The 25,868-nt window shown below is 46.0% G+C and overlaps 1 protein-coding gene across 6 annotated transcripts in view; it reads right to left on the bottom strand.

The window, feature by feature from the left end:
• The window catches only part of LOC138972668 (ATP-binding cassette sub-family G member 1-like), a 91,139-nt gene that overhangs the window by 56,816 nt on the left and 8,455 nt on the right, over positions 1-25,868 (bottom strand). For 4 of the 6 annotated variants that reach the window (XM_070345320.1, XM_070345324.1, XM_070345322.1 and 1 more), the window contains exons 3-10: positions 22,853-23,054; positions 21,861-21,978; positions 20,427-20,616; positions 19,747-19,892; positions 18,437-18,560; positions 17,155-17,269; positions 16,404-16,678; positions 7,160-7,177 (exon numbers count right to left, since the gene is read on the bottom strand). In XM_070345320.1, the coding sequence (XP_070201421.1) occupies positions 7,160-7,177; positions 16,404-16,678; positions 17,155-17,269; positions 18,437-18,560; positions 19,747-19,892; positions 20,427-20,616; positions 21,861-21,978; positions 22,853-23,054 (1,188 nt within the window). The remainder of the gene's footprint in view (positions 1-7,159; positions 7,178-16,403; positions 16,679-17,154; positions 17,270-18,436; positions 18,561-19,746; positions 19,893-20,426; positions 20,617-21,860; positions 21,979-22,852; positions 23,055-25,868) is intronic. The other 2 variants (XM_070345325.1, XM_070345326.1) reach the window with 2 other exon arrangements.

Below are 25,868 nucleotides of genomic sequence, written 5' to 3'. Positions count from 1 at the left end.
GGAGGAGATGGGATAGAGCCACTTGTCAATTGTTTCTTGTTCACAAAAGCACTAATCAAAAAATTGCTCCAGGGGCTTGCAACGTAGTACAATATATTACCTTACTGGGAGAATGCAAGTTTCCAGTACAAACGACTTAACATTTCTTACATACTGCTTGACTAAAATCTTTACAAACATTGACTATATTCTATAGAAGAAACACTTAACAAGGGTAAAAGGAGAAACAGAATCCGTTAGTCGCCTCTTACGACATGCTGGGGAGCATCGGGTAAATTCTTCCCCCTAACCCGCGGGGGGAATTAAACTTCTGCTGGGATGGAATGCTAAAAGTATATGTGCATGCATCATGACGAAGAATCGAAAATTTCAAAACTAAATTTTCATTTAATTAATATACTTACTCAACTCACATAAATGGCATTAACTTCAGTTCATTGCTAAGATATTGAAGTAGTACTCGACCCTGGTAAGGGGGGAAGTAACTCCCTAAGAAAAACAATCCGTAGTCAAGGACGGGAGTCACCTCCCCTACCGGTAACCCGCACATGCGCGGTCCTGCTACCGGCCGTCATTCCCCCACGGAAACACACACCTGTAACACATATAATGTTAGCGGGGATGGATGGGAGGGTATAAACGATGTGAGTTGAGTAAGTATATTAATTAAATGAAAATTTAGTTTTGAAATTTTCGATTCAATCACATATTCTTACCTCAACTCACATAAATGGCAGATTGCACATAAAGGCGGTGGGATACTCGCATTAATCTCTTGGAAGTATCTGGCCTGCGGCAACCATAGCTGGGAGGCAGTTGGTACCGTCCGGATGAGTGCTGGCAATGCCCCGGAGGTAGTAGCTGAGGAAGACATCATGAGTCGTCCAGTATGCAGCTTTGAGGACGTCTGACATCCTTCCAGACTTGAGGACAGCTAAGGAAGTTGCCCACGCTCAAGCCTCGTGCGTACGAGGTGATCGAGGAGGAAGGGCTGACTGCCCCCCCCCCTTTTTGTGTCTGCCACCACTGATAAGCATGCCTTATAAGTGTGGAAGACCATCTGAAGCGTGGTTTTGCAAAGTCTTTATTTCGGGCTGAAATGATCGAAATAAACAACAACTTCGGAGCTGATGCTCAAAACGGAGCGGTGCGCGACAAGTAAGCCTTAAGCGCGCGTACCGGACAGTTAGAAAGATCCGGATCGCCGGGGGCTAAAAATGTCCCGGAGAGGCCGAATGGAAATGATCGGTGAAAGTGGACCAGGTTTTTGATTCTTGGCGAGAAAATCGGGACGGACACGCAGTGAAACCGAGCCGTCTCTCCCGAAAGTGATATCCCGGTCTAGGCCTGAGAGGCCGTGGATCTCACTGCCCCTCCGCGCGGAAGCGAGCAGTATGAGTATGAGAGTTTTGCGCGTAAGGTCAGAGAGACTAGCGTCTTGTAAAGGTTCAAAAGCACTAGAACGGAGAAATTCGAGTACTAGAAGAACGTCCCAAGCCGGGACAGAAGTTCTCTCCGTTGCAGAACTGAGGGCCGCGCCCTTTAGCACACTCGCGATAACTCCCCCGAGGGAGATGGAGCGTCCAAGTTGCTTAAAAGTAACAGAGATGGCTGAGCGGCGAGCGCGCAAAGCGGACGCGGCGCGTCCCCGAGCGGAGAGCCATGCCAGATGGTTTGCGACCTGCATTGATCGCAGGGCGACCGGGACAACATTGTTAGCCGCAAACCATCGAGTCCAAGCCAGCCAGTGTGACTAGTAGACAGAGGAGGTGGCCTGTGAGCCTTCTGGCCTAAGTCCAAAAGCGAAAACGGAGGCGCCTGAGCACCCCAGTGATCTCCGAACCCTCTCCAGGCGTGAGGATCCAGGCCCTCGGGACGATTGTGCAGAGTCCCCGTTCTGGGCTGGAAAAGCTCCCCTCGCCGGCGGCCGAGCGGGATTGGCGGGCCGCTGGTGAGCCGCATGGGGTCTGGGAACTAATGCTGACTGGGCCAGCGCGGTGCCACGAGAAGGAGATGAAGCCGCTCCAAGTCGGCTTTAGGCTGAACCCTTCCGATGAGTGGAGTGGGAGGGAAGGCGTAAGCCTCTAGCCCTGCCCAGCTGATCGTCATCGCGTCGATCTGCCAAGCTTCCGGGCCCGGAAACAGACACAACGATCGGGAGGCGACGTGAAAATCTCGTGGCGAAAAGGACGACCATCGGACGCTCTACCTGCGCCCAAAGAAGGAGGAGCGCCTGATGGGTGATGGTCCACTCCGTGTGGAGGATCTGGGAGGAACGGCTGATGACGTCGGCAAGGACGTTCAGGCAGCCGGGCAGATAGCGAGCCGAGATCAGGATCTAAGAAAGAGTCCCGCATGCTCGGCTGGACCACAGCCAAGATCGGGACCCGCCCTGTTTGTTGGAATAAGCAGAGACCGCCGTGTTGTCGTAAAGAAACAACAAATGGGTGCCCTGGAAAGCCAAGGAGTGTTCATCCACTGAGGCGTGGTCTGCTGCAACCAGACCCCGAAACGGAACTGAGACGTCCCAGCCGTGTGACGTCGGATTCCAGACTGAACTGAGCGCCGCCTGAAAAGGGCGCGCCTGCAGTTTGTATAAACGACGTTGAGTGGGACGGACTGCCCACTCCCGTGAATCGAACACCATGCCTTGGTGCAACACCCCGGGGACAACCAAAATTCTGTCGTAAAGTCCCAAGAAGGGGTGGCCGAGAAACTCCTCTATAGCCTGCTTCCGCAGAAAGAGAAGGATTTCCGCCTGTAAAGTCTCCTGAGCGTCTGGGCTGACCGGAAACCGGAAGTTGGCCGGCGCCCTGGACGAAGGGGCTTTGCCTTCCTGCCAAGGAAGGCGGAACCCCGATCGAATCACCCCCATGCTCCATAGGCTGCTTGTCCGAGACAGCCAAGCTGGAAGGACCCGGAGGAGGCCGCCTGCTACCAAAAGGGTAGAGGCTGGGGGGGTGACTGGATCGGGGGTGGCTCATTGGGGGTTGGGCTTGCGCCCAGACCCCCGCTTCCCGAAGGAAGGTTTACGCTGGTAAGGACGGGACCGTGACCCACCCCTACCTGCGCGAGACGACTGCTGCCCAGAAGAGCTGTCTGGCGCTGACGCAGAACTCCGTGGTTTGTTGCTGTGCTGCTTAAGAGCGAGTTCCGTCAGTTGCACCACATGTTGGTCACGAGTTTCCTCAGTTTGCTGCCGAAGGGCATCCAAAGAGCGTGACCCCAGCAACGCACCCTCTGAAAAGGGAGAGACTCTCAAAGAGTCTATGGTGGCCTTATCCGTCAGGCGAGAGCCGTTAAGAAAAGCCTCGCGCCTCCAGAACACCACCTGAGAGTAGAGCCGAGCAGCAAGCGTCATCTGACTGTCAGTGACCTTCGCAAGCGCCGCCAGGAGCATGGCAGCATCAGCCTCAATAGCATCGTCACGAAACCTAAAAGGCTCGATGGACGAAGCGATGGCTCTCGTGAGAGACCGGATGAGCGTTTCCGCTAAAGAGGTCAGTTCAAGGGAAGAACGCCCGCTTTCCTCCAGCCCGAGTAGACTCTGTTCCGTACAAACGGAAGTCCTATCTCGGCTATAACCATCCTGCCGCAAGCGAGCCAGTTCCGGAGTCACCGGAAGTGGAGCTGTGGGCAGCGAAAAAGAGGAGAGCAGAGAATGTGGCCTGCTAGGCAGCCGCGATCTTCTTGAGTTGGCTGGGAGGCCGCCGCCTGCCTGAGCCGAGGTTAACCAAGGCTGGGCAGAAGGGGGGGCTTCCCCATGAGCAGCCAAAAGAGGGTAGGGTGTGTTAGCGTCCGCCAACACCTGAGCCATCACAAACGGGACGGAAGGAGATTCCATGAAACGGAACTTCGCCCTCGTGTCCCCCGCGCCCGCAAAGTCTGCCAAAGCAGAAGGAGGGGGTGCGACAACAGTAGAGTCGGCGGAGACACCCTCAGGGAAGTACCGTGAGGTTATCTCCGCAGCCAACTCCAGAGTAGGGCCCAGCTTATTGGGAATCCGTAAGGGGGTAACGGATTCGGAACGATCCTCATCCCCTTCCTGTTCCTCTCCAAAACCTTCCTGATCTCCATCAGAAGGAGGGTCCGGTAAGCCGGAAACCCACCCGTCCACGGAAGTGGCTAGAGTCGGTTGAACAATAGACGGAAGCGCCGCAAACTGTCCACCAACAGCACCGCCGACAACCGGAACCGCCGCGGCGGAACCGGAAGTCGGGGCCGGAAGTCGATGCGTAACCAGGGACGGGATAGCAGGGACACTGCCACCGGAACCACTAGCCCGCTGTCCTCCACCGGAAGTGCCTGCCACAGCACAACCGGAAGTCGAGGACGACAATCCGCGGGCAGGCCCGACCGGAAGCCCCGAGGGGCAACCAGAGGAGCCTACCCCCTGCGAACTCCAACCAGGAACGGCGGCAGCCGAACCAAGAGCTACAGGTCGATGACCGCCGACAGAATCTTGTAGGCCAGAGCTGGGCAAACAAGACGCTGCTGCCTGCCCCCCAGAGGCCGGGACAGCCGAAACTGATCCCAGGGGGGCAGGCTGGCGCGCTACGCCGCTCCCTAGCGCACCCGCCACGTGATGGACGGTGTACTGCCGGGGAGGAGCCGTCTGCGAACCCGGCGACGCAAGAGCGTAACCCGGGCCCGCAGGCAAGTGTGAGCCCCCAAAAAGATGGGGACTCCCACAAACGCCGCCCAACGCCGAAGCGCTGGAACCGGGCGGCGCTAAGGCCGCGAACCCCCCTGAAAAGGCAGGGGAATCCGCAACCAAACCAGAAAAATCCGGCCCGAGATCAGCCGACGTGATCGTCGCGGACGGCCGCAGCCTAGAAAGAGAAGCCACCCCCCCCACGCCAGGCGGGAGGGGAGCGACAGGCCTTTCTGCCGAATGTAAGGCAACTAGGTCATGTTTCAGAGTTGCAAACATAGCCAGAATTTCTTCCCGCGACACGGACTCGCTAGACCGTGGCGTCTGCGAGCGCGAGAGAGGAGAAGAAGAACGTTCCCGCGTAGGGAAAACCGGTGACGGTGACGTAGAGTCGAGCGAAACCCGTTCTGTCTTCTTAGTCACCGGGTCGGTAACCAGAATTAAAGAAGTAGGCTGTGAAGAAGACACAGAGGCACGCGTCTTTGATTTAGACTTAGACTTGTCTTTATCCTTCTCTTTTCCCGGTGAAGAGAGTAGGGAAACAAGTTTGCCCTTGCTTTTTGAGTTTTTGTCCGCCATTTGCAATATCGAACACGCGCACGTGGAGATGAATTACAACAGCGAAAATACTCAAACGAACGAAAATACTCGAACGAACGCAGCGAAGAGATAGTGAAACGATCTTACCTAAAGATAGCAACGCAAAGACCAGGGTCAAATGGCCTTCCACAAAAGGCCAAGGCAAAAAATATGCCGGAGTACAACAACACGTCTGTGCAGTAGTGTTGAAGTGGGTGGAATGACGGCCGGTAGCAGGACCGCGCATGTGCGGGTTACCGGTAGGGGAGGTGACTCCCGTCCTTGACTACGGATTGTTTTTCTTAGGGAGTTACTTCCCCCCTTACCAGGGTCGAGTACTACTTCAATATCTTAGCAATGAACTGAAGTTAATGCCATTTATGTGAGTTGAGGTAAGAATATGTGATTGAATGTAAGGTTATGACCCAATGTTTATGAACATCAAAAATAACTAACTAAATCAAATCCTTCCACGGAAACCACGTTACTAACTTGCCTATAGTCAGATGATTCATTCTTCAACCTATGCCCCTCCCATCTCCCTCCCTTCACAGAAAGGTAACAATTAAAAAAGTAAACTCATTACACTATAACTGTCCACAAAACCCACTTTCTCATTGGCTAAGTTATTAACAACAAAGGAAAAAAAACAATTTTATAAGTAAACCACACTCCCAACAAACAAACAAAACACAAAAACACATGCAGATTGTACACTACCACAAGCAGCCAGTTGAATGTTCCTCCTTGCTGACAGCCTTTATAATAATAGCGGAAATCATAAGTTGAAAACAGCCTCAATATCCTGAACCACATCACATAAAACTACAAGCAAAATCAAAACCCAAATCTACAGGATGTCAAATGTCTACATATTCCACATGAAATAACTAAAACGTTTTACAAAATAAGCCTACGTAAAAGCTGCTGTTCTGTTGGAAGATGCAAGCAAAGCCAAACGCACCAGATAAAGAACCCAAAACAACTCGGCTACATTGCGTACACACGATGCTTTTCATCTTTTGCGGAGTCTGGAAATAACTTGACAGTGGATCTATTCAAAGGCAACACACGCAGTTACTCGCATTCATGAAATTAGTAAAGAAACAGAAAAATCCAGGCCGACTCCAAGACCCAGTAATGTGTGAGAAAATGCCATGGCTCTAGATATCTTTGAAGAAAAACGAACTCCTTTATCTCAGCGGTACACACTTATTCTGTCATAACCGTAGCCAACAGTATGGCTCATGCTCCAGATGCAGGAGCAATAATTCAGGAATTTCTCAAAATGGCAGAGAACGGCAGTGCCACAAAAGATGATGGATTGAGAAATACAAGAAGAGGAAATTTCTGTGTTCCTGAGATGAACTAGTGGACTCCATTATTTCATAAATGCAAGAAGGAATAAAAACGAATAGTTAGTTCAACCAGAAAGGTTAGAACAAGACAGATTTTTCTTCTTCATGTTACATCCAAAAATATAAATACTGAACCTCTAACCATTCAGCTCTTCAAGAGTTGTCTACTGTTGACTTCAGAAAACAGAGTGAAAGTAAACAAGCACACCTAGTCCCAGCAGAAAGGTTAACTTATTTGTCGTTCACTTCAAACCCCGACAGGACTTATATACCAAGACACAAAACACCAAAGTGAAGACAAACAAAATGCACTACATGTAAAATTCCCCTGATGCAAAAAAAAAAATAAAAAAAATAAAATACAAATTAAAAAAAATTACAAAATGAAGCAAATACATGTACACAAAATTTAAAAAAAAATAGCCAATAAAAAAAATCTACACAGCAGAAACTGCATGACAAGCCAGTGCTCGAGCGAGTCCACTGCATAGTCTGTCCAAGTCAAAATGAGGAAGGCAATGCAACTCAATGTTCATGCGATGAGGGGAAAACGATAAACTAAACAGACCTCTGCTGAGTCAGACTGCTGAAAAGGGAAGTCATATGAAAAATAAGTATAAGATAAGATGGAGGAAAAAGACACACACAAATATGCACGGAATGTATGATCAAAGACTGTTTCTAACTTGATGAGATAAAAAGTAAACGGGTGAAGCCTACAAAGAATTGCGAATGTCACACAATACCCAGTAATCAGGTACAATTTTATTCCATCGCTCAATACATAAGCATGCATGTGCACACACACACGTTACATTATGTGACACACTTTTTCCTCACTCACACACACACACACACACACACACACACACACACACACACACACACACACACACACACACACACACACACACACACACATTTTCCCCTCCTTCATATTCAATGACAAATTTATTTGCATGATATGAATGTCCGGTGCTCAAATAAAGTTCGATCAGAACAGAAAGACTTTATTTGAATTCGTTATCCAAGATTTGTCCTTAGCTTCCAATCCATACGATTCAATATGCTTGCCCCAAGCATCCATCTTACCACAAACTATTTGACTCTTGTTTCTCTGTGTGAATGTTTCCCTTGTTCATTTATTTTTATCACAAGGAAGAGATGATGGTAAAAAACCAAAACCAATTGAAGTATAGAGACAACTCTTCTTATTAAAAATAACAAGTCGCGTAAGGCGAAAACACAACATTTAGTCAAGTAGCTGTCGAACACACAGAATGAAACTGAACGCAATGCCATTTTTCAGCAAGACCGTATACTCGTAGCATCGTCAGTCCACCGCTCATGGCAAAGGCAGTGAAATTGACAAGAAGAGCGGGGTAGTAGTTGCGCTAAGAAGGATAGCACGCTTTTCTGTACCTCTCTTTGTTTTAACTTTCTGAGCGTGTTTTTAATCCAAACATATCATATCTATATGTTTTTGGAATCAGAAACCGACAAGGAATATGATGAAAGTGTTTTTAAATTGATTTCGACAATTTAATTTTGATAATAATTTTTATATATTTAATTTTCAGAGCTTGTTTTTAATCCAAATATAACATATTTATATGTTTTTGGAATCAGAAAATGATGGAGAATAAGATGAACGTAAATTTGGATCGTTTTATAAATTTTTATTTTTTTTTGCAATTTTCAGATTTTTAATGACCAAAGTCATTAATTAATTTTTAAGCTACCAAGCTGAAATGCAATACCGAAGTCCGGGCTTCGTCGAAGATTACTTGACCAAAATTTCAACCAATTTGGTTGAAAAATGAGGGCGTGACAGTGCCGCCTCAACTTTCACGAAAAGCCGGATATGACGTCATCAAAGACATTTATCAAAAAAATGAAAAAAACGTTTGGGGATTTCATACCCAGGAACTCTCATGTCAAATTTCATAAAGATCGGTCCAGTAGTTTAGTCTGAATCGCTCTACACACACACACACACACACACACACACACACACACACACACACACACACAGACACGCACATACACCACGACCCTCGTCTCGATTCCCCCCTCTACGTTAAAACATTTAGTCAAAACTTGACTAAATATAAAAAGAGTACTTTTACAGGAACAGAAAAGGAAGAATGAAGATGTATACCAGGAGAGGTTAAAAAAAACAACGCACAGAGAAAGACAGAAAAAGAGTGAATTTTTTTTATCAAACAAAAAGTAAATTTACGGTATCTGAAAATTAAAAAAGATAATTATCACTTGACACTTAAATAGTGAGAAAATGTAAAGTGAGAAAGAAATACACACACAAGAAAGAGGTCAAGGCAGGGGGGGGGGGGGGGGGGGGGCGCAGAAATTAAAGAGAATCATTTTGCAGGGAAAACCTCCAGTAACTAAACGAAAATTACCAGCATAATGTTGATTCAAATCCCTCCACAAGTTAACTTTTACTGAACGTGTGTCCATATATATCCATATATATTAAAAAAGCCCTAGTTATGCCATCAAATGTAAATGTCCTGTAGCACTGTAACCTTGATCAACATGAAGCAGACCCAACTTCCTACACCCCCTTATTTCCTTTTCATTGTCATTTTAACTCAAACAGTAATAATACTTAAATTTGAGGAAAAAAAGTCAGCTATCCTTCAAATAATTCTGCCGTGACAGAGAAACAGAAGCCTAATGCTCAATTATGTTTAAAATCTACTAGTCTTTAAAATACTGCCAGCTACTTTCTAGTTCTACAGGTAGAACACAGATTTTCCTATTACGTGTATCAACAACAAAAACAGTGCCTATAACGACCTCCCCTACCTAACAGTAACACACCAAATGCACTAACAAGTTGGTACCACTCAAATGGAGGAACACAGTCGGAATACGTCTAGTGAACCAAAAAAAGAGACAAGAGGTTCACACAATATTCTGCCTGGTGGAGTTCACAACATCAAACACCTGGTCTTACCGGCATCTGTTTGTTTTGGGCAACAAAAACAAGCTACTTCAATTCAACCTATAACATTGTCTCCATTTACACTGTCATTTTTTCTGTAAGCGCTTTTTTTCTTCTTCTTTTTTTGCAGTGTCACTGACAGAGTGAACTATATTTCCTTGAAAAAAATGCACACTTTCTTGCAATTTCATATCAAAAGTTGTTTCCCCTGCACTTGGAAGTCACTCTTTGCAAAAACAAAATGTATTTTTTACAAGTAAAATGACTATTTCTAAGAATACTCACCTCAATTTAACTAATAGGAGTTACCTTACTTACGAGTGCTAGACTGAGAAGCGTCCTATGTTACCAGTACTAGACTGTAAACAAGGTCGCTAACTCTAGATTTCCGTCGGTATACCATTTAGGGGAGTAGTCTCCCTTTGTCGGTAGTACCTCTCTGCGCATGTGCCAATGCCCATAATCCCCAGTTTCAATTCGAAGCTATTAAGTCAATAGCGGGGTTGGTGGGAGGGTCTCTGGTTAAATTGAGGTGAGTATTCTTAGAAATAGTCATTTTACTTGTAAAAAATACATATTTCTTTCGAATACATCACCTCAATTTAACTAATAGGAGAATAGATAACAGGCTGGAGGGTTGACTTTCGATCGGTAATCTAGTGTCACCTCACCCGACTCAGCCCATTTGTCCGGAATCCCCCCTGTAAAATCGGGGGAAGAAAAGGATAGATCATCGGACTGAGAAGCAAGAAATCCTGAGTCGGGCGAGTGGCAAGTTGCATTGTTGCCACTGTGTCAACTTGCTCCAGAAAGGGACAATCGAAAGAAAGTCCCACCTGTCAAAGTAGAGCTGGTTTCTACTCGATGGTCGTTACTATTCCTCTGATCACTTGTCTTTATCAATGTTGGGTTATGGTTATGACTTGCCATTATGCGCCTTGAGCGACCCAACTCCCCAGCAACGTAAAGTTCTGCAGGCGGATCAGGTGAACGACCTAAAAGATGAGGAATGGTCAGAGATAACAATTCCTCTAATACCTTGAACTTATCACCAAGGTGCATCTCTGCGACTGATCCTCCATTTAAGGGAGATTGACAGAGATTTCCAGAGATCCTGTAGAATTCTGGTCTGAGGCACCACTTTCCATGGCAAACAATTGTGCCAGTCGCATGAATGAATATATATATCCTCTCTGAATTTACCTCTCTAATGAGGATGGTAGGCACAGATACCAGTGTAAATTCAGGCTGACTTAGCTGTTCCTCCTGCGTGACAGGAAGTAAGCGCAAGTGCGCTCAGCAGTACGGTCACTGTCTGCACCTTACCTGTGCCTGTCTCAACGCATGTGGGGGCTATAAGCCTACCCTTAATGGTTATAGGTACCATTTGTCCTAGAATAGCCAGTGAAAGACAGCCAGCTGTATTGCCTTTACCCAAGGGGAAAACCTGCTTCTTACTTTGAAATTCCACACTTATAGCGTGAGGGGGTCCCCAGTGACCATGGGCATCTCTGAGCCCTTATTGGCTGAATGACCGCTCTTGTCTTACTCAAGAGGGTGCCATGCCTGGCATGCAACTCACTGAGAGGTCCCATTTGTGATTTCAGCAGGACCGTTTTCTGGCTTGATCAGCCAGGTCCTTGATCTAGGTTTTCTGTAAACATGGTTGTAGGTGGCATCTGCTGGGTTGTCTGCCCAGCATAGGTTTTGTGGGTTCTGGGACACTCCAGATTTCTGTAGAGCTCACAAGTTCTTAGATGACTATGCAGTGATGTTCTCCGGCCTATGGCCGAAGGTGCACTATCTTGGGCTGATGCAAAGTTCTGCCCCCTGGTAGTTGAACTCACAAAGATGTCTTATGTTGTGATCTCAGTAGTACTTCTGCCTAGATCACCCAAGTCCATATCTGGATTTTCAGTAGGCGTGGCTGTGGGCGGCAAGTGTTGCATTGTCTGACCAGCATAGCTTTGTGAGCTCTGGGGCACTTCAGCTGTTTGTGGAGCTGAGCTCTAGGGTGACTATGCAGAGTTGTTTTCAGGCCCCTGCCTGAGGCAGGAGGTGTACTCTCTTGGTCTGATGCATAGTTCTGACTTGACAAAGGTCTTAGTCAGCACCCGAGTTGCCACGTTTCTCGCCCAAAACGACGCGTAGCCGTAGACTGGGAGTGAGTGAGATAGGCTGGTGTGGTATTCCTGGCTCCAGCTAGGATCTCACTGTGTCTCTACCTCAGGCTCTTCGAGCGAGGGAGAAAAGGCTGGTGTGGTATTCCTGGCTCCAGCTAGGATCTCACTGTGTCTCTACCTCAAGCTCTTAGAGTGACACAACTTATACTCACCCAATAACCTTGTGTCACCGTAGACTGGGAGCGAGGGAGATAGCCTTGTGTGATATTCCTAGCTCCTGCTAGGATCTCACTGTGTCTCTTTCCTCCAGCTCCTTTAGCTTTAGAGTCCAGGCATCTGAGAGTCTATGGATGGGATGGACACATTCACCCACTGTCAAAGGTATTGCCGCACTCATTATGCCTTTCGGGGGAGGAATACCTCTAGGTCTTATCTCTGTGGTCCAGGGATCTTAGAGCGCCAGTTGTAAGAGGCAAACGAAGCTTGTCCAATTCAAGGTTCGGTTGGAAGGGGTGGCTGAGCCTTCCCAAATCCAAGTGTGTCTGTGGCCGTACCCAATACCCCTAAAGGTAGAGGAAGCTCTTCTTGTTCCAGGAAAATTTGACTCAATGATGGAGGGACGTATGGTTTACCCAGTCCAAGATGTCTGGCAGCACTAAACAATCCGCATGGGCTGAGAGGTCCTCCTTGATCTATGAAATCTGGCCCATGGATCTCATAGTGCGGATGGCTGGCCAGACCTCAGACTATCTCTGTGTCCTTCCTGGAAAGTCCATGGAAAAACGGGCGGGGTCACCTCGGGAGACATTCCCTCTTTAGTCAAGTCTGTCCGTCTCTGAAGCATGACGTAGGTTGAGTGCTGTCCCTGTTGAAGGGTTTTGCCTTGACTTGGTTTGTTTGTTTGCTTAACGCCCAGCCGACCACGAAGCGCCATATCAGGGCGGTTCTTGACTTGGTCCAAGGATGATAACCATGAGGTTTTGTAGCCTAAGGACTGCCTGACCCTGGGGTAGGTTGTCTTCCAAAAGCTGCTGATCATCTCAGGGGCACCTGCCCAGTGATCTTAAACGGCCCATCCCTTCTCTAGGACGTCTACTGTCGTCTCTCCTGTTGATGCTTCTGCCAGAGTTGTTACCATTATCAGTCGAGATGTGACCTGTTACAGGTGTCGGACATCCTCTGTTGAGTGTCGACTGTACAATCTGACATTTCTATCATCATCCCCTGGCTGATGCGGGTGTCAGACGACATTCAGGAAGAAGGGGCAACTCTTACAAGTTGTTACGCTGAGTCCGTCCACAGGTCATGAAAGCATTCTGTACTTGACGATCTCAGAGCACTTCTTCCCCCGTCTCTGCGTTATGTCCAACAGCTCCCCGCCTTGTGATGTAGCCTGAACATGCTCACCCGTGTTGCCCGACGCTTGTATGGCAAGATTCTTGGGCCTGTTACCCTGTTGAACAAGCTCCACTCCAAGTGTGAGTGATCTTCAGAGTCGTTTCCTCAGGCAAATGTCTTGAGACACTTTGATTCCTCTTATCTTGGTACGCAGTGTCTGTCTTGTAGCTGTGTATCCGAAGGAGACATCTAGAGACCTCAAGAGCTTGCAGTATGCATGGAAACTGATGTGACTACTATACCCTGTTCAGTTGTCCACCGCTGTTTGACTGGTGATCTGTATGCAGATTGCAGGTGCCATCTTGTTACTGGTAGGGCGGCTCCCCGGTGTGAAGGTTGTAGCCTCTAACCATTAGCTCTCCATTCCAGGTGATGAAGATAACTAGGAGGCTCTAGGCATTCTCCTCACACTCCCAGACTTCTGTGTAGCCGGGCACTGCTGAATATGGTCAGGCGTGAAGTGTTGGTCTAGTTCCAAGAGCGTTAAACATTAGGTCTTCCTCAGTCCGTCAGGAGGTGGTAGACAGGCAAAGGGGGGCGGGAGCTGTCCTTCCGGTGCTGAAGCATCGCTACAGGCAGTTTGCAGCACTGAATACTGGTAGTCAAAATGCATGAAGCCACCATCATGATGGGGAACCCTGGCAAAGATAGTGGTGGGAGGGGCCCAGTCCTGTCAACAGCCGTGTTTCGGGGTCACCTCAAGGGAGAGGTTGCAGACGAGGCTGTAGCTACCTCAGGGAGATTCTACTCATGTTACGCCCAGTGGACGTCTTGCCTGACAGCTGGAGGGTCTGTCATAAGCTGTCGCAACGATCCTGGGAGTTATCAGGGCGAAAAGGAAGCCTGTCTCTTCCTGTGCTTACTGGAGGTATTCCCCCAGAGCGCCCGACATTGTCTGTTTGGTAATGTCTACGTATATATAAATACATGTCAACATGACTTAATTCCCCCTCGTACTGATAACGGCATGGATGTGCCAAGAGTTTATCCAGTACCTTTCTCATGAGAGTAGCCGCTCTGTCTAGGAGGCATAGTTAATTGTGTGTTGTAACAACATCCGTTTAGCAAATATGTTATATTTTCCATAATATGAAATGATAAACATTGTATCCCTTGTATGAACCTGACTAGAGCCAGTGTTACTTAAGGGCAGCCTCTTATTGTTAGGTCCTGTTGTCTACTTCTGAGAACCTAGTCGTAGGATTAGGTGACAACAGTAGAGATGTGGCCTTGTTAAAGGTCAAAGGCTTAGGTTTTGCCTACGAACCAGGAATAAGTAGAGGCATGACAACATTATAGGAAGCTCCCCTGTGAGTATTATTCAGAGCCTTGCTCGATCTTGCATGTTGTGAAAACTCAGCTGAGTGTAATACTCATGTGTTAACAACCAAGTTTATTCATGCCCCTAAGGCATGGTTTCAACTGTATATTATTCATAACATGTCATTCAAGTGTAATGTACATCAATTGTGCACTGGAACAGAACATAAGTATATATGTGTGCCTGTTCTAATTGAATTTGAAGAGCTGTCTCCTGGCACTGTGGTATCAACAGATTTTAGCTGAGTGTAAATCTCAAAGTGTAAACACTTGAGTTTATCCATAAGTTAAATCTTTTACCACTCAGATAGCTGATTTAAACACTCCATGAAAATGGAATTTGTAACATCAACTGACTTCTTTGATACCCTTTGCCAAGAAAAAAGGATTATATCCCAATAAAGATGTCCCATCTGTGTTTGCATACACTTTAATTCTTCCTTGTCAATTTAAAAAATTTTTTTTTAAAATTTTTAATATATATTTATATATATATAATGTGTATGTATGCACGCATACAAGTTTACAAGTTAATCAAGTTAAGTTGGCAAGGAAAGTATTCTTTATCCAATTTGAAGAAGTACCACCACGTGGTCTCTGTGAGTCCACCATGATCATCTGATAAAAATACCAAAACCATAATCTGCCAACCGCAGAAAACATCGTTTCCCAGAAACATAGGAGAGAGAATTACTTGCCTTTCTCTGAGAGTAAAGGAAGTTCCCTCCGTAATATTCCCGGAGGCGCATATCTCAATCTCAGTGTTTGGTTTTCTTTCCAAGCGGGCGAGGTTTGTTATTGTTATTCTTCGATACAACCCGCTTTCAGTTCTATCAGCGTTCAAGCGTACTGCGGTCCGTATCTACGCTGCCCGCAAAAGTCATCGCAGTTTGTAATGACCGAAGTATTCATACGCCATATGTAACATTCGCGGGCGCTCTGTGCCTTCAGTTCAATCAGCGTTCAAGCGTACTGCGTTCCGTATCTACGCTGCCCGCAAGAGTCATCGCAGTTTGTAATGACAGAAGTATTCATACGCCGTATGTAACCTTCGCGGGCGCTCGGTACTTTGTACGCCTAAAAATTCGGATCAGAAATGCGCTTCCGGTCGGGATAACGCGCATGGTAAACCTCGCTGTAGTCGATAAAAAGCTGTTAAAACGCAAAAAACTTCCGGGTAATTTCGAAGTTGAAGGTCTTGTTCGTATTCCTACATTGATGTGTAGGGTGACCTGCCGTTGCTTTCCATTGAAAGCGGCAAGGTAAGTTATCGTTCGCGGAGTTCTATTGCGCCAATGAAACCGGTCCAACCGCTGTAAATATCTGTTCGACATTCGTAACGACTGAGTAAAGAATAGTTGTCGTTCAAATGCATGTTCACTAGTTAAAAAAGACAAGTAACGGAGCCTGTTAGGCTCTGTGTGTCAACAAGGTATCATTGATGATTGAAGTACCTTCTACTTATGACCAAGTAACTTTGTTACATTTTTAAGCCGTTTCACTTTCATTTTCACGGTTCGTTACGTTGTTCAACGTGATGAATCATTGAATGTATACGGGCGTAGTAATCGCCCTTAAAAAGGAAAGCCCAAACCGTGATAGAAGGTGAATATTGTAGTTCCTGTGAAGGAAGTCTTCTTAGACGGGAAAGGTCTAAATACACGTCTAGCTCCCCGTAGCAAGAAATTGAAACTGGGGATTATGGGCATTGGCACATGCGCAGAGAGGTACTACCGACAAAGGGAGACTACTCCCCTAAATGGTATACCGACGGAAATCTAGAGTTAGCGACCTTGTTTACAGTCTAGTACTGGTAACATAGGACGCTTCTCAGTCTAGCACTCGTAAGTAAGGTAACTCCTATTAGTTAAATTGAGGTGATGTATTCGAAAGAAATATAGATTTCACACAGACTTTTCTACGATATGAATCTTATCCTAAATAACAACGAAACACAAACAAGTACTCAAGGAAATCACAAGAAAACCCTTCAGACTTACCTCTGAACCGAGGCAGGCGCCGTTCTTCAGCGTTTCTTTGTTGCAGTCGCCATTACAGATACCATTCACAGCGGCCGATAGATCTTTCTTCTCCATGCACGAGTCGTCTCCATCATCTTCACCCACGCATGACGAGTGGTCGCTGGGCGTGGCAGAGCCAGAGGAGTGCGCGCGTTCAAACTCCTCTTGGAACGGTTCGCAGTGACCTTTCGCTACGGCTGACTTGAGTAGCTTGACCTTGTCTTCGCCGTATTCCCCAGACGCCACCTCCATCACTGAAAGACAATGACAACAACCTTTTGCTAACGGGAGTTGGTTGGTTGGTTGGTTGGTTGTTATAGTTCATCGTCTCATCCGCATTTTAAAGCTATTCAAGACCGATGCAAGTGTGTTTCCTTTTTCAGTTCACATGGTAACTTCAATGCTTAAAACTATTTACAATCACGTTTATCACTGTAGTGAGTAAAGGAATCTAACACTGCTGATTGTCATGAAAGGCTGATTCAAGTTATAATGGTTTTTACCACTGAAGTGACATAACTCACTGACTGAAATACATCATTTTTTAAAAGGACCCCATCGGCAGCTGAACATGTGAAAACCATGAACACTTAGAAATAAAAGTTTAGAATAGAAAGTTAACTACAAATTTCAGTAATCTAGCAGAGGTAATTAAGTATCGTTTTACAAAAGGTTTTTTGACTCAAATTTAATGATCCAATCTCAACAAAGTCTGTGCCTCAACACGTACCATAGTCGGCAGGGTTGTGGTACTTGGGGCAGTGCAGGTTGTGAGCCTGGAAGTAGGGCAGCAGGGCCTTGACTGTGCCGCGGTACACACACTGTCCTTCCACCAGCATGTACAGCTGGAACACAAAGCAAACCACATCAACATTACACTCTCCATGCAATGAAGGCAAACCTAATACAACGGGGAAAATATTGCACTGGTATCTTACAGTCTCAGATTCAACCTCTGTAAGGCCAAACAAAAATATATGTTGGTTTTGGGTAAAAATTTTCCCGCCGACCTACAACTTTTTTTCATTTCTCAAAACAACAAATACTTTCGCCACATTTTGCAAACCATACCGAGACTAAGGGAAGCAACCTCCTTTAAATTCAACTAATTGTTTGTTTTTTTAATAAAAAATTAAAAAAATTAAAAAACGACCTACCGACCCTATCTTTTTTGGTCACGTCACCCTCAACCAACCTATATTTTTGTTTGGCCTAATATGCGCTACTGCTGGAGTTGCAATCCTCTGCTCATTGTGCAAGGTGGTGTCAGTGAATCGGCCTCAGGTGCACTGCACTGCTGTCCTTTGTCCGAGACATGCACGCACTGTACCGTTACTTTTCTTGTGACTGGTGCCTGTGTTCCCTATAGCTGGCACCTTCTAACAAAACACTAGTTCTCAGTTTGAACAGAGGGCGGGGATGTAGCTCAGTCGGTAGCGCGCTGGATTTGTATCCAGTTGGCCGCTGTCAGCGTCAGTTCGTCCCCACGTTCGGCGAGAGATTTATTTCTCAGAGTCAACTTTGTGTGCAGACTCTCCTCGGTGTCCGAACACCCCCGTGTGTACACACAAGCACAAGACCAAGTGCGCACGAAAAAGATCCTGTAATCCATGTCAGAGTTCGGTGGGTTATAGAAACACGAAAATACCCAGCATGCTTCCTCCGAAAACGGCGTATGGCTGCCTAAATGGCGGGTTAAAAAACCGGTCATACACGTAAAATTCCACTCATGCAAAAAACATGAGTGTACGTGGGAGTTTCAGCCCACGAACGCAGAAGAAGAAGAAGATGTTTAACAGAAGCTGTTATTTATCACAGATATTTATAAAACTGAAACTTCCAGAAGACCTATTATCATTACCTTTTGTTAGATCCTGTTTTATGACAAACGGCAGACGTAATTTTTATATTCCACACAACCATTACAGCAAAACTGACCCCAACGTCAACCTTCAAACTCTTCCAGCGTCACACTTATTCAGCCCTTCCCAACACACACACTGACTGCTTACATGATCGAACATCTCAAAGAGCTTGGCGGAGGGCTGGTGGATTGTACAGATGATGGTGCGTCCCCCCGAGGCCAGTTTCTTCAGCAGCGACACGCACTGGAAGCACGACGAGCTGTCCAGACCACTGTAACACACACATCAGTCTTTTATTCTGCAGGACATGCACTGGAAGCACGACGAGCTGTCCAGACCACTGTAACACACACATCAGTCTTATATTCAGCAGTGACACGCACTGGAAGCACGACGAGCTGTCCAGACCACTGTAACACACACATCAGTCTTATATTCTGCAGGACATGCCTTTGTACAGCACACTTTCAGTCACTAGCTTTTTCGCAAGCGTGATGCCTCTCAAAATATGTGGAAGAAAAGGTGACATAACCTTAGCAAAACAGATGCAATCCCTTGCTTTGCTGCCAAAACTGTGCAAGCTCTTTGGAGAAACAAAATCTGAATAATACTTTATCACAATAATATGAAAACAGAACTTTTTTGTTAGTGATAAGCACTTCTGACGGCAAGTTGACGCCCCACCCAGGGAGAGAGGCACCTTACTTTAGCACCCACCGCACTTTCTTCACTCCCACATTCCCCCACACACCCATTCACCTCTGCCATCTCAGAGTCCTCCATTCAAACACACACATGCGCACAAACACACACTCATCGTCTTCTCTCTCTCTCCCCGCTTCCCCCTCTCAACATGGTCAACAAACACACACTCATCATCTTCTCTCTCTCTCCCCGCTTCCCCCTCTCAACATGGTCAACAAACACACACTCATCATCTTCTCTCTCTCTCCCCGCTTCCCCCTCTCTCCCCGCTTCCCCCTCTCTCTCTCTCTCCCCACTTCCCCCTCTCAACATGGTCAACAAACACACACTCATCATCTTCTCTCTCTCCCCGCTTCCCCCTCTCTCTCCCCGCTTCTCTCTCTCTCCCCGCTTCCCTCTCTCTCTCTCTCCCCGCTTCCCCCCCTCTCTCTCTCTCCCCGCTTCCCCCCCTCTCTCTCTCTACCCCCGCTTCCCCCTCTCTCTCTCTCTCCCCGCTTCCCCCTCTCTCTCTCTCTCCCCGCTTCCCCCTCTCTCTCTCTCTCCCCGCTTCCCCCTCTCAACATGGTCAACAAACACACACTCATCGTCTTCTCTCTCTCTCCCCGCTTCCCCCTCTCTCTCTCTCTCCCCGCTTCCCCCCCTCTCTCTCTCCCTGCTTCCCCCTCTCTCTCTCTCTCCCCGCTTCCCCCTCTCTCTCTCTCTCCCCGCTTCCCCCTCTCAACACGGTCAACAAATAAGACAAAAGTAGGCACCTTGTGGGCTCATCAAAGAACATGATGGGCGGGTTGTTGACCAGCTCCAGAGCGATGGAGAGACGTTTACGCTGGCCGCCCGACAGGTTGCCCGCCCTTGTCTTCTTGGCCTCGTTCAGACCAAGGATGTCCAGAATCTCGTCCACCTGGCACAAAACAAGCGTGAAGTAAGTGATGTGTAAACTCATGATTCTTGTTTAGATATGTGCAATCACACTCTGTTATCGACAGCCCAGGATGCATTTGGTGTACTACAACGAGAGTAGGCAACCAAGAAATAGAGAGAGAGAGGGGGGAGAGAGGAGAGAGGAGAGAGGGAGAGAGAGAGGGAGGGAGGGAGATAGAGAGAGAGAGAGAGAGAGAGGGGGGGGGGAGAGAGAGAGAGAGAGGGGGGAGAGAGAGAGAGAGGGAGAGAGAGAGGGAGAGAGAGGGAGAGAGAGGGAGAGACAGAGGGAGACAGAGAGAGGGGGAGAGAGAGGGAGAGAGGGAGGGGGAGAGAGAGGGAGAGGAAGAGAGAGAATGAGATGCACAGTCACATCTTCCAATTTAACCCAAATTAACTTTTCTTTCTTCTCTCCAAGTGGCAGGTGTTCGTCCAGCTTGAGGTTAACCTACACATACACACACAGAGCACCACAACCACCCCCGCCTCATTATCCTCCACCCCCTGATAGTCATACCATTTCTCTCTTTTCCCTGGACGACAGCTGTTCGTCAAGCTTCAGGTTAGCGGAACACATCATGGCCTCCTCCACAGACAGGTGAGGCAGCAGGTGGTCGTCCTGCATGATGTAACACGAGATCTTGCGGAACGAACGCAGGTCTCGCTCCTTCTTGCCAACCATGATTGTGCCGATCACGTTCTTTGTCCTGGACAAGCAGGAAAATGCAAAGCTTTAGCTAAATGTCAATGAAGAAAATTATTGTACGAGTTCTTCACTCTCTGTGGTGATTTAAACTTCAGCGTTTCTTCACAATAACCGTTAATTTAAACTTCAGTATGGTTGGCATAAAGAGAACAGGAGGGAGAAAACTCCATAAAGAGAGCATAACTGCTACTAGTGCCAGGATTAACACACACTGTCTTTGTTGACATTCGCCCTCACACACAGGCTAAAACATTCTATTCTAACTTTGTACTTGCTGAGGTGCTTGAACTTGTCCAAGCATTAACTTCAGAAACAGTTATCAGAAGCCAAACATAAAAGCTAGCACTGCTGGTGGACTACCATGACAGCAACACCGACTTCAATAAATATAACCCGTCCACTTAAAGATAAACCACACAAAAAACAAACCTCGAAAACTTTAATTCCACAAAGTTTTTATCTGCTTCCCCCCTCAATACACCCACCCCCCTTTTTTATTCATTTTTCTAACAAAATGAATTTGTGATTAGCCTTCTCTGGCCTCCCTTTTTCAAAATGTCTGACTGAAATAACTACTAAATTAGGAAACTAGTATACAATCATCTAAACGAGCAGCACCTGTCATGAGTAATTGTCAGCGAAGAAGAAAGGGGTCAAGATATTTGACCCAAAGCCAGAGGTCAATGGTGTCAGTTCATCATACATCCTGTACAGCTAGCCAACAAATCATACAACAATTTTCTGTCTGCCCTTGCCAGCTCTTCACAATGAACAAAGACAGGAACAGTATAGAGACAATATGTCGCCCCACTGTCACATGGTCTTATGTCTGCATGTGATGCAGCCTATCAAACAATAACTGCTGAAAAGAACTGTGCAGTTCTGCTTCATTCTTAGGAGAAAAACCTGATATGTTCACAAAAGAGACACTCTTCTCAGAAAAATCCCATAGCAATTTCCTGTACTGGTGGAGCTATTTTGATTCTACTTTTTAGGTATGAAATTGGGTTGATTTTTGTTTTCTACTCACCATTGGCATTACGAATTAGAAGGGAAAAAAGACTGCTAAACAAACATCTTTTTTTTTGTGTATCACAAGTGGACCAACCAACAGATGCTTCTTGTTTGAAGTTATAAATATAAGTTTCTCTTATTTTCACTCTGAGTATGACCACACTCCCCCTAATATATACTAAAACGACACTAAGAAGAGTAGCAGACAATGCGCAACCAAGAAATACTGACTTGTATCCAGCCACGATGTCCATGAGAGTGGACTTGCCGGCCCCTGAAGGCCCCATGATGGCTGTCAGCTCACCACTCTTGAACGTCCCGGAGATAGTCTTGAGGATCTCCTTCTGACCTGTGAACAATGTGATAACAGACGAATTAAAAAAATAATGCCCCCTAGTGTGTGATGGATATTTGCAGCAGGACATCTCGAAACAAAAGAATCTCTCACATCTCAACATTGTTTTGGGCATCACTAGCACTTTTCAAAGAGTTTCTCAGTGGATGATCTGCACAAAGAGCACGTTCACCAGTGCACACAAAATCGCATAATTTCTCAATCGACGATGTTCGGAAATAACTCGGCTGGGTTTGACTGCTTTGTGAAAGAGTGAATACCCTTGCTTTTACTGGGACAAACATTGGAGAGGCCAATCACTAGCGAGGGGTGTGTCGGAAACACACAGACAGGAGCATGTGTGCATTATTTGTCCAAGAAAAAGCAAGGGTATTCACTCTTTCACAACCTATACAAACCTGACAGAGTTATTTCCCAACATCGTCTACTGATGAGGCATTGAGAAATTCTGCGATTTTGTGTCCACAGGTGAATATGCTCTTTGTGCAGATCATGCACCGAGAAACCCTGTAAAAAGTGATGCCTAAATAGTGTTGAGATATGAAAGATTCTTTTGTTGTAAGATATCCTGCTGCTAATATCCATCACACTTTAGGGGCAATAAGTGCTTTAAAAAGAGCAAAATACACATGTACAACTCCTCAAAAAGTTCTTCAGGGAGAAATATGTTGTGAATATGACTTCAGTTTTACACGTACAGTCAACAAAACACATGACAAAGAATCAGAGTGAAAGAGAAGCAACTGTGTCATCCTTCTGTAAAGACAAAACAGACATTCGAAGATAAGAGCGACTTAGATTGCTCATACTCCCCCCTCCCTCCCTCCCTCCCTCCCTCCCCCCCAAAAAAGAAGCATATAGTACTGACCTTTATTTCTGGAGCCTTCTTTGACAAAGTACTGCAGGTCCTTGAACGAAATGTCCACGGCCCTGCGCCGCTTGAGGTGAGTGTCGTTGCGAGCATCTTTGCTGGTGATGGAGCCCTTGCAGCTCCCCCCTCCACCCTCTGGTAGGGCCTCTTTGGACCTCGGCCTAGACAGCAGCTGACCTAGATGCTTTGGGATTTGAACCTGAAACATAATAACCGGATATAAAAATATTGAAAAACCTGAGGTACACAGATAGACAATGTTGGAAAAGAGAGAGAGAATCTTTACACAAAAGTATACTTAACAGGTCTCGAGGCAAGAGGCCAGAGGGGAAAACCTGTAAAATAAAAATTCTTTAAAAAGAGTGCAAGGTCACAAATCTGAGAAAGGCCTCGACGGTTATTTGTTAGTTTGTTTGCTTAACGCCCAGCCGACCACGAAGGGCCATATCAGGGCGGTGCTGCTTTGACATATAACGTGCGCCACACGCAAGACAGAAGTCGCAGCACAGGCTTCATGTCTTACCCAGTCACATTATTCTGACACCGGACCAACCAGTCCTAGCACTAACCCCATAATGCCAGACGCCAGGCGGAGCAGCCACTAGATTGCCAATTTTAAAGTCTTAGGTATGACCCGGCCGGGATTCAAACCCACGACCTCCCGATCACGGGGCGGACGCCTTACCACTAGGCCAACCGTGCCGGTCGGCCTCGACGGTAATGCCTGATGAAAGTTGGAGTTTCAAAACTCCAAAGCCTGACAAGATACCTTATACATGCCCTGAACTTTTTGCAAATGTTCAGCCTTACATTACAATAACAGCAAAATCTATCCAAACAAGAAGAGCAAACGCTCGATCGAGTCACTTTCGCAGTTCTGAATATTATATGAGGCATCAGATGGACAGGAAGAAATTGCTATTCACAACACAATGAGTCACGTTCACATAAAATTTGAGCCCAGTCACTTTTATAGTTTCCGAGAAAAGCCCAACGTTAAGTTGTGTGTTGCCGAACAGAAAAGGCTAGTTATCTCCCTTGTTTTTCTGATAACGTTCGTAAAAGGCTACAGATGTAAATACTTTGATGTAAAGAATAATCCTACAAAGTTTCAATCACATCCGATGAACTTTGTCAAAGATATAAAATGTCTAATTTTTCCTTTGACGCTGACCTGTGACCTTGAAAAAGGTCAAAGGTCAACGAAACCATCGTTAAAGTGTAGAGGTCATTGGAGGTCACGACTAAACAAAATATGAGCCCGATCGCTTTGATAGTTTCCGAGAAAAGATATAAAATGTCTAATTTTTCCTTTGACGCTGACCTGTGACCTTGAAAAAGGTCAAAGGTCAACGAAACCATCGTTAAAGTGTAGAGGTCATTGGAGGTCACGACTAAACAAAATATGAGCCCGATCGCTTTGATAGTTTCCGAGAAAAGTCCAACGTTAAGGTGGTGTCTACGGACGGCCGGCCGGCCGGCCGGACGGCCGGCCGGACAGACTAACACTGACCGATTACATAGAGTCACTTTTTCTCAAGTGACTCAAAAAGCATCCAAAACTTTACGTATTACTGACTCCAACCTTTGTTCAGCACTAGAACAGCTATTATTCCCAAACCAAATGTCCTCTGGTAATGTGCATACATGTATGCCCCCCACTTCATAGCATGTTTTGTGGTGATACTGATACTGATACTGATACTGATACTGATAGTGATACTGATAGTGATACTGATACTGATACTGATAGTGATACTGATAGTGATACTGATAGTGATAGTGATACTGAGAGTGATAGTGATAGTGATAGTGATACTGATACTGATACTGATAGTGGTTTTGGTGAGTGGACCTTTTAGTACTTGTTGTTGTTTGTTTGTTGTTTTTACAAACGTGTGCCTTATATTGGTTTAAACTGTTTTATTCAACGTTTGTGCATTATTTACAAAAAGACGCATATTGAGTAAACAACAACAAGCATAATGTTTATAGTGGTGTTTACAGTTTTCTAGAAAATTACATCGTGTGCCTTATATTGGATTTTCTTAATAAGGAAAACTTAAATGAGAGAAACAGATGGGGGAAAAGGTGGAAGTACATTTCCCGACATCCTTCACTTCAAATGTTGCTGCATCCTGCTAGACTGTCTGTGTTAAACTTGCCCGAAACAGAGCAGGACAATGCTTACGCACTTCAAAGGACTTTATTTTATAGCAATTCTTATTTACTGCTTACATCAGTCAAGGATCAACTTGGCACAACAATCCTCATCAACAGATCAGCCAACACAGCAATGACAGATACTCAGCAGCGTGATATGCTTCTTTACCACTCACATGGGTTCAAAGTTCAATTTGGCATAAGATCAATAACGAATCAGGAAGCAGTTACCAGGACACAAGCCCAACAGGAAATTGTGATGTAGTCATGTACTTTAAAAAGACTATCATGAATTATAATATACTTATTAGTTATCTACTACTTAGCTATATGTCAATAAGGGATCAACTTGAGTAAAATTATCCACTCATTAGCTAGCCGAGTAATGACAGACATTCGGAAGAAAGAAGCTCATGATGAGGCAAAGTGCGCAGAAGACAAAATCAATACACAGTGATGCTGGAGTTCTTTGTGCCTGCCTTGTGGCAACCTCCTGGCCCAACCAATATGGGTCATGCTGGTTACCCTGTAGCTTGCCTGATCTAGCACACAAACACTTCACACTCACAGTCACACTTAGCCAACTGATGAGGCGAACAAGTGAATTCCTACGTTATTGTTCAAGCTGTAATGTCTCAAAGGTCAACAGATTGGCACCGTTTGGCTGTAGCCCCAAAATAACACAGACAAAGCAAGCGTAGGTCTAAACAAGTCGCGTAAGGCGAAATTACAACATTTAGTCAAGCTGTCGAACGAACAGAATGAAACTGAACTCACTGCATTTTTACAGCAAGAGCGTATACTCGTAGCATCGTCAGTCCACCGCTCGATGCAATGGCAGTGAAATTGA

This window comes from Littorina saxatilis, linkage group LG8 (genome assembly GCF_037325665.1).
Source record: "Littorina saxatilis isolate snail1 linkage group LG8, US_GU_Lsax_2.0, whole genome shotgun sequence".
Classification (NCBI taxonomy): Eukaryota; Metazoa; Mollusca; class Gastropoda; order Littorinimorpha; family Littorinidae; genus Littorina; species Littorina saxatilis.
Note: the sequence above shows the minus strand (reverse complement) of the source record. Positions and strands in the feature narration are given on the sequence as shown.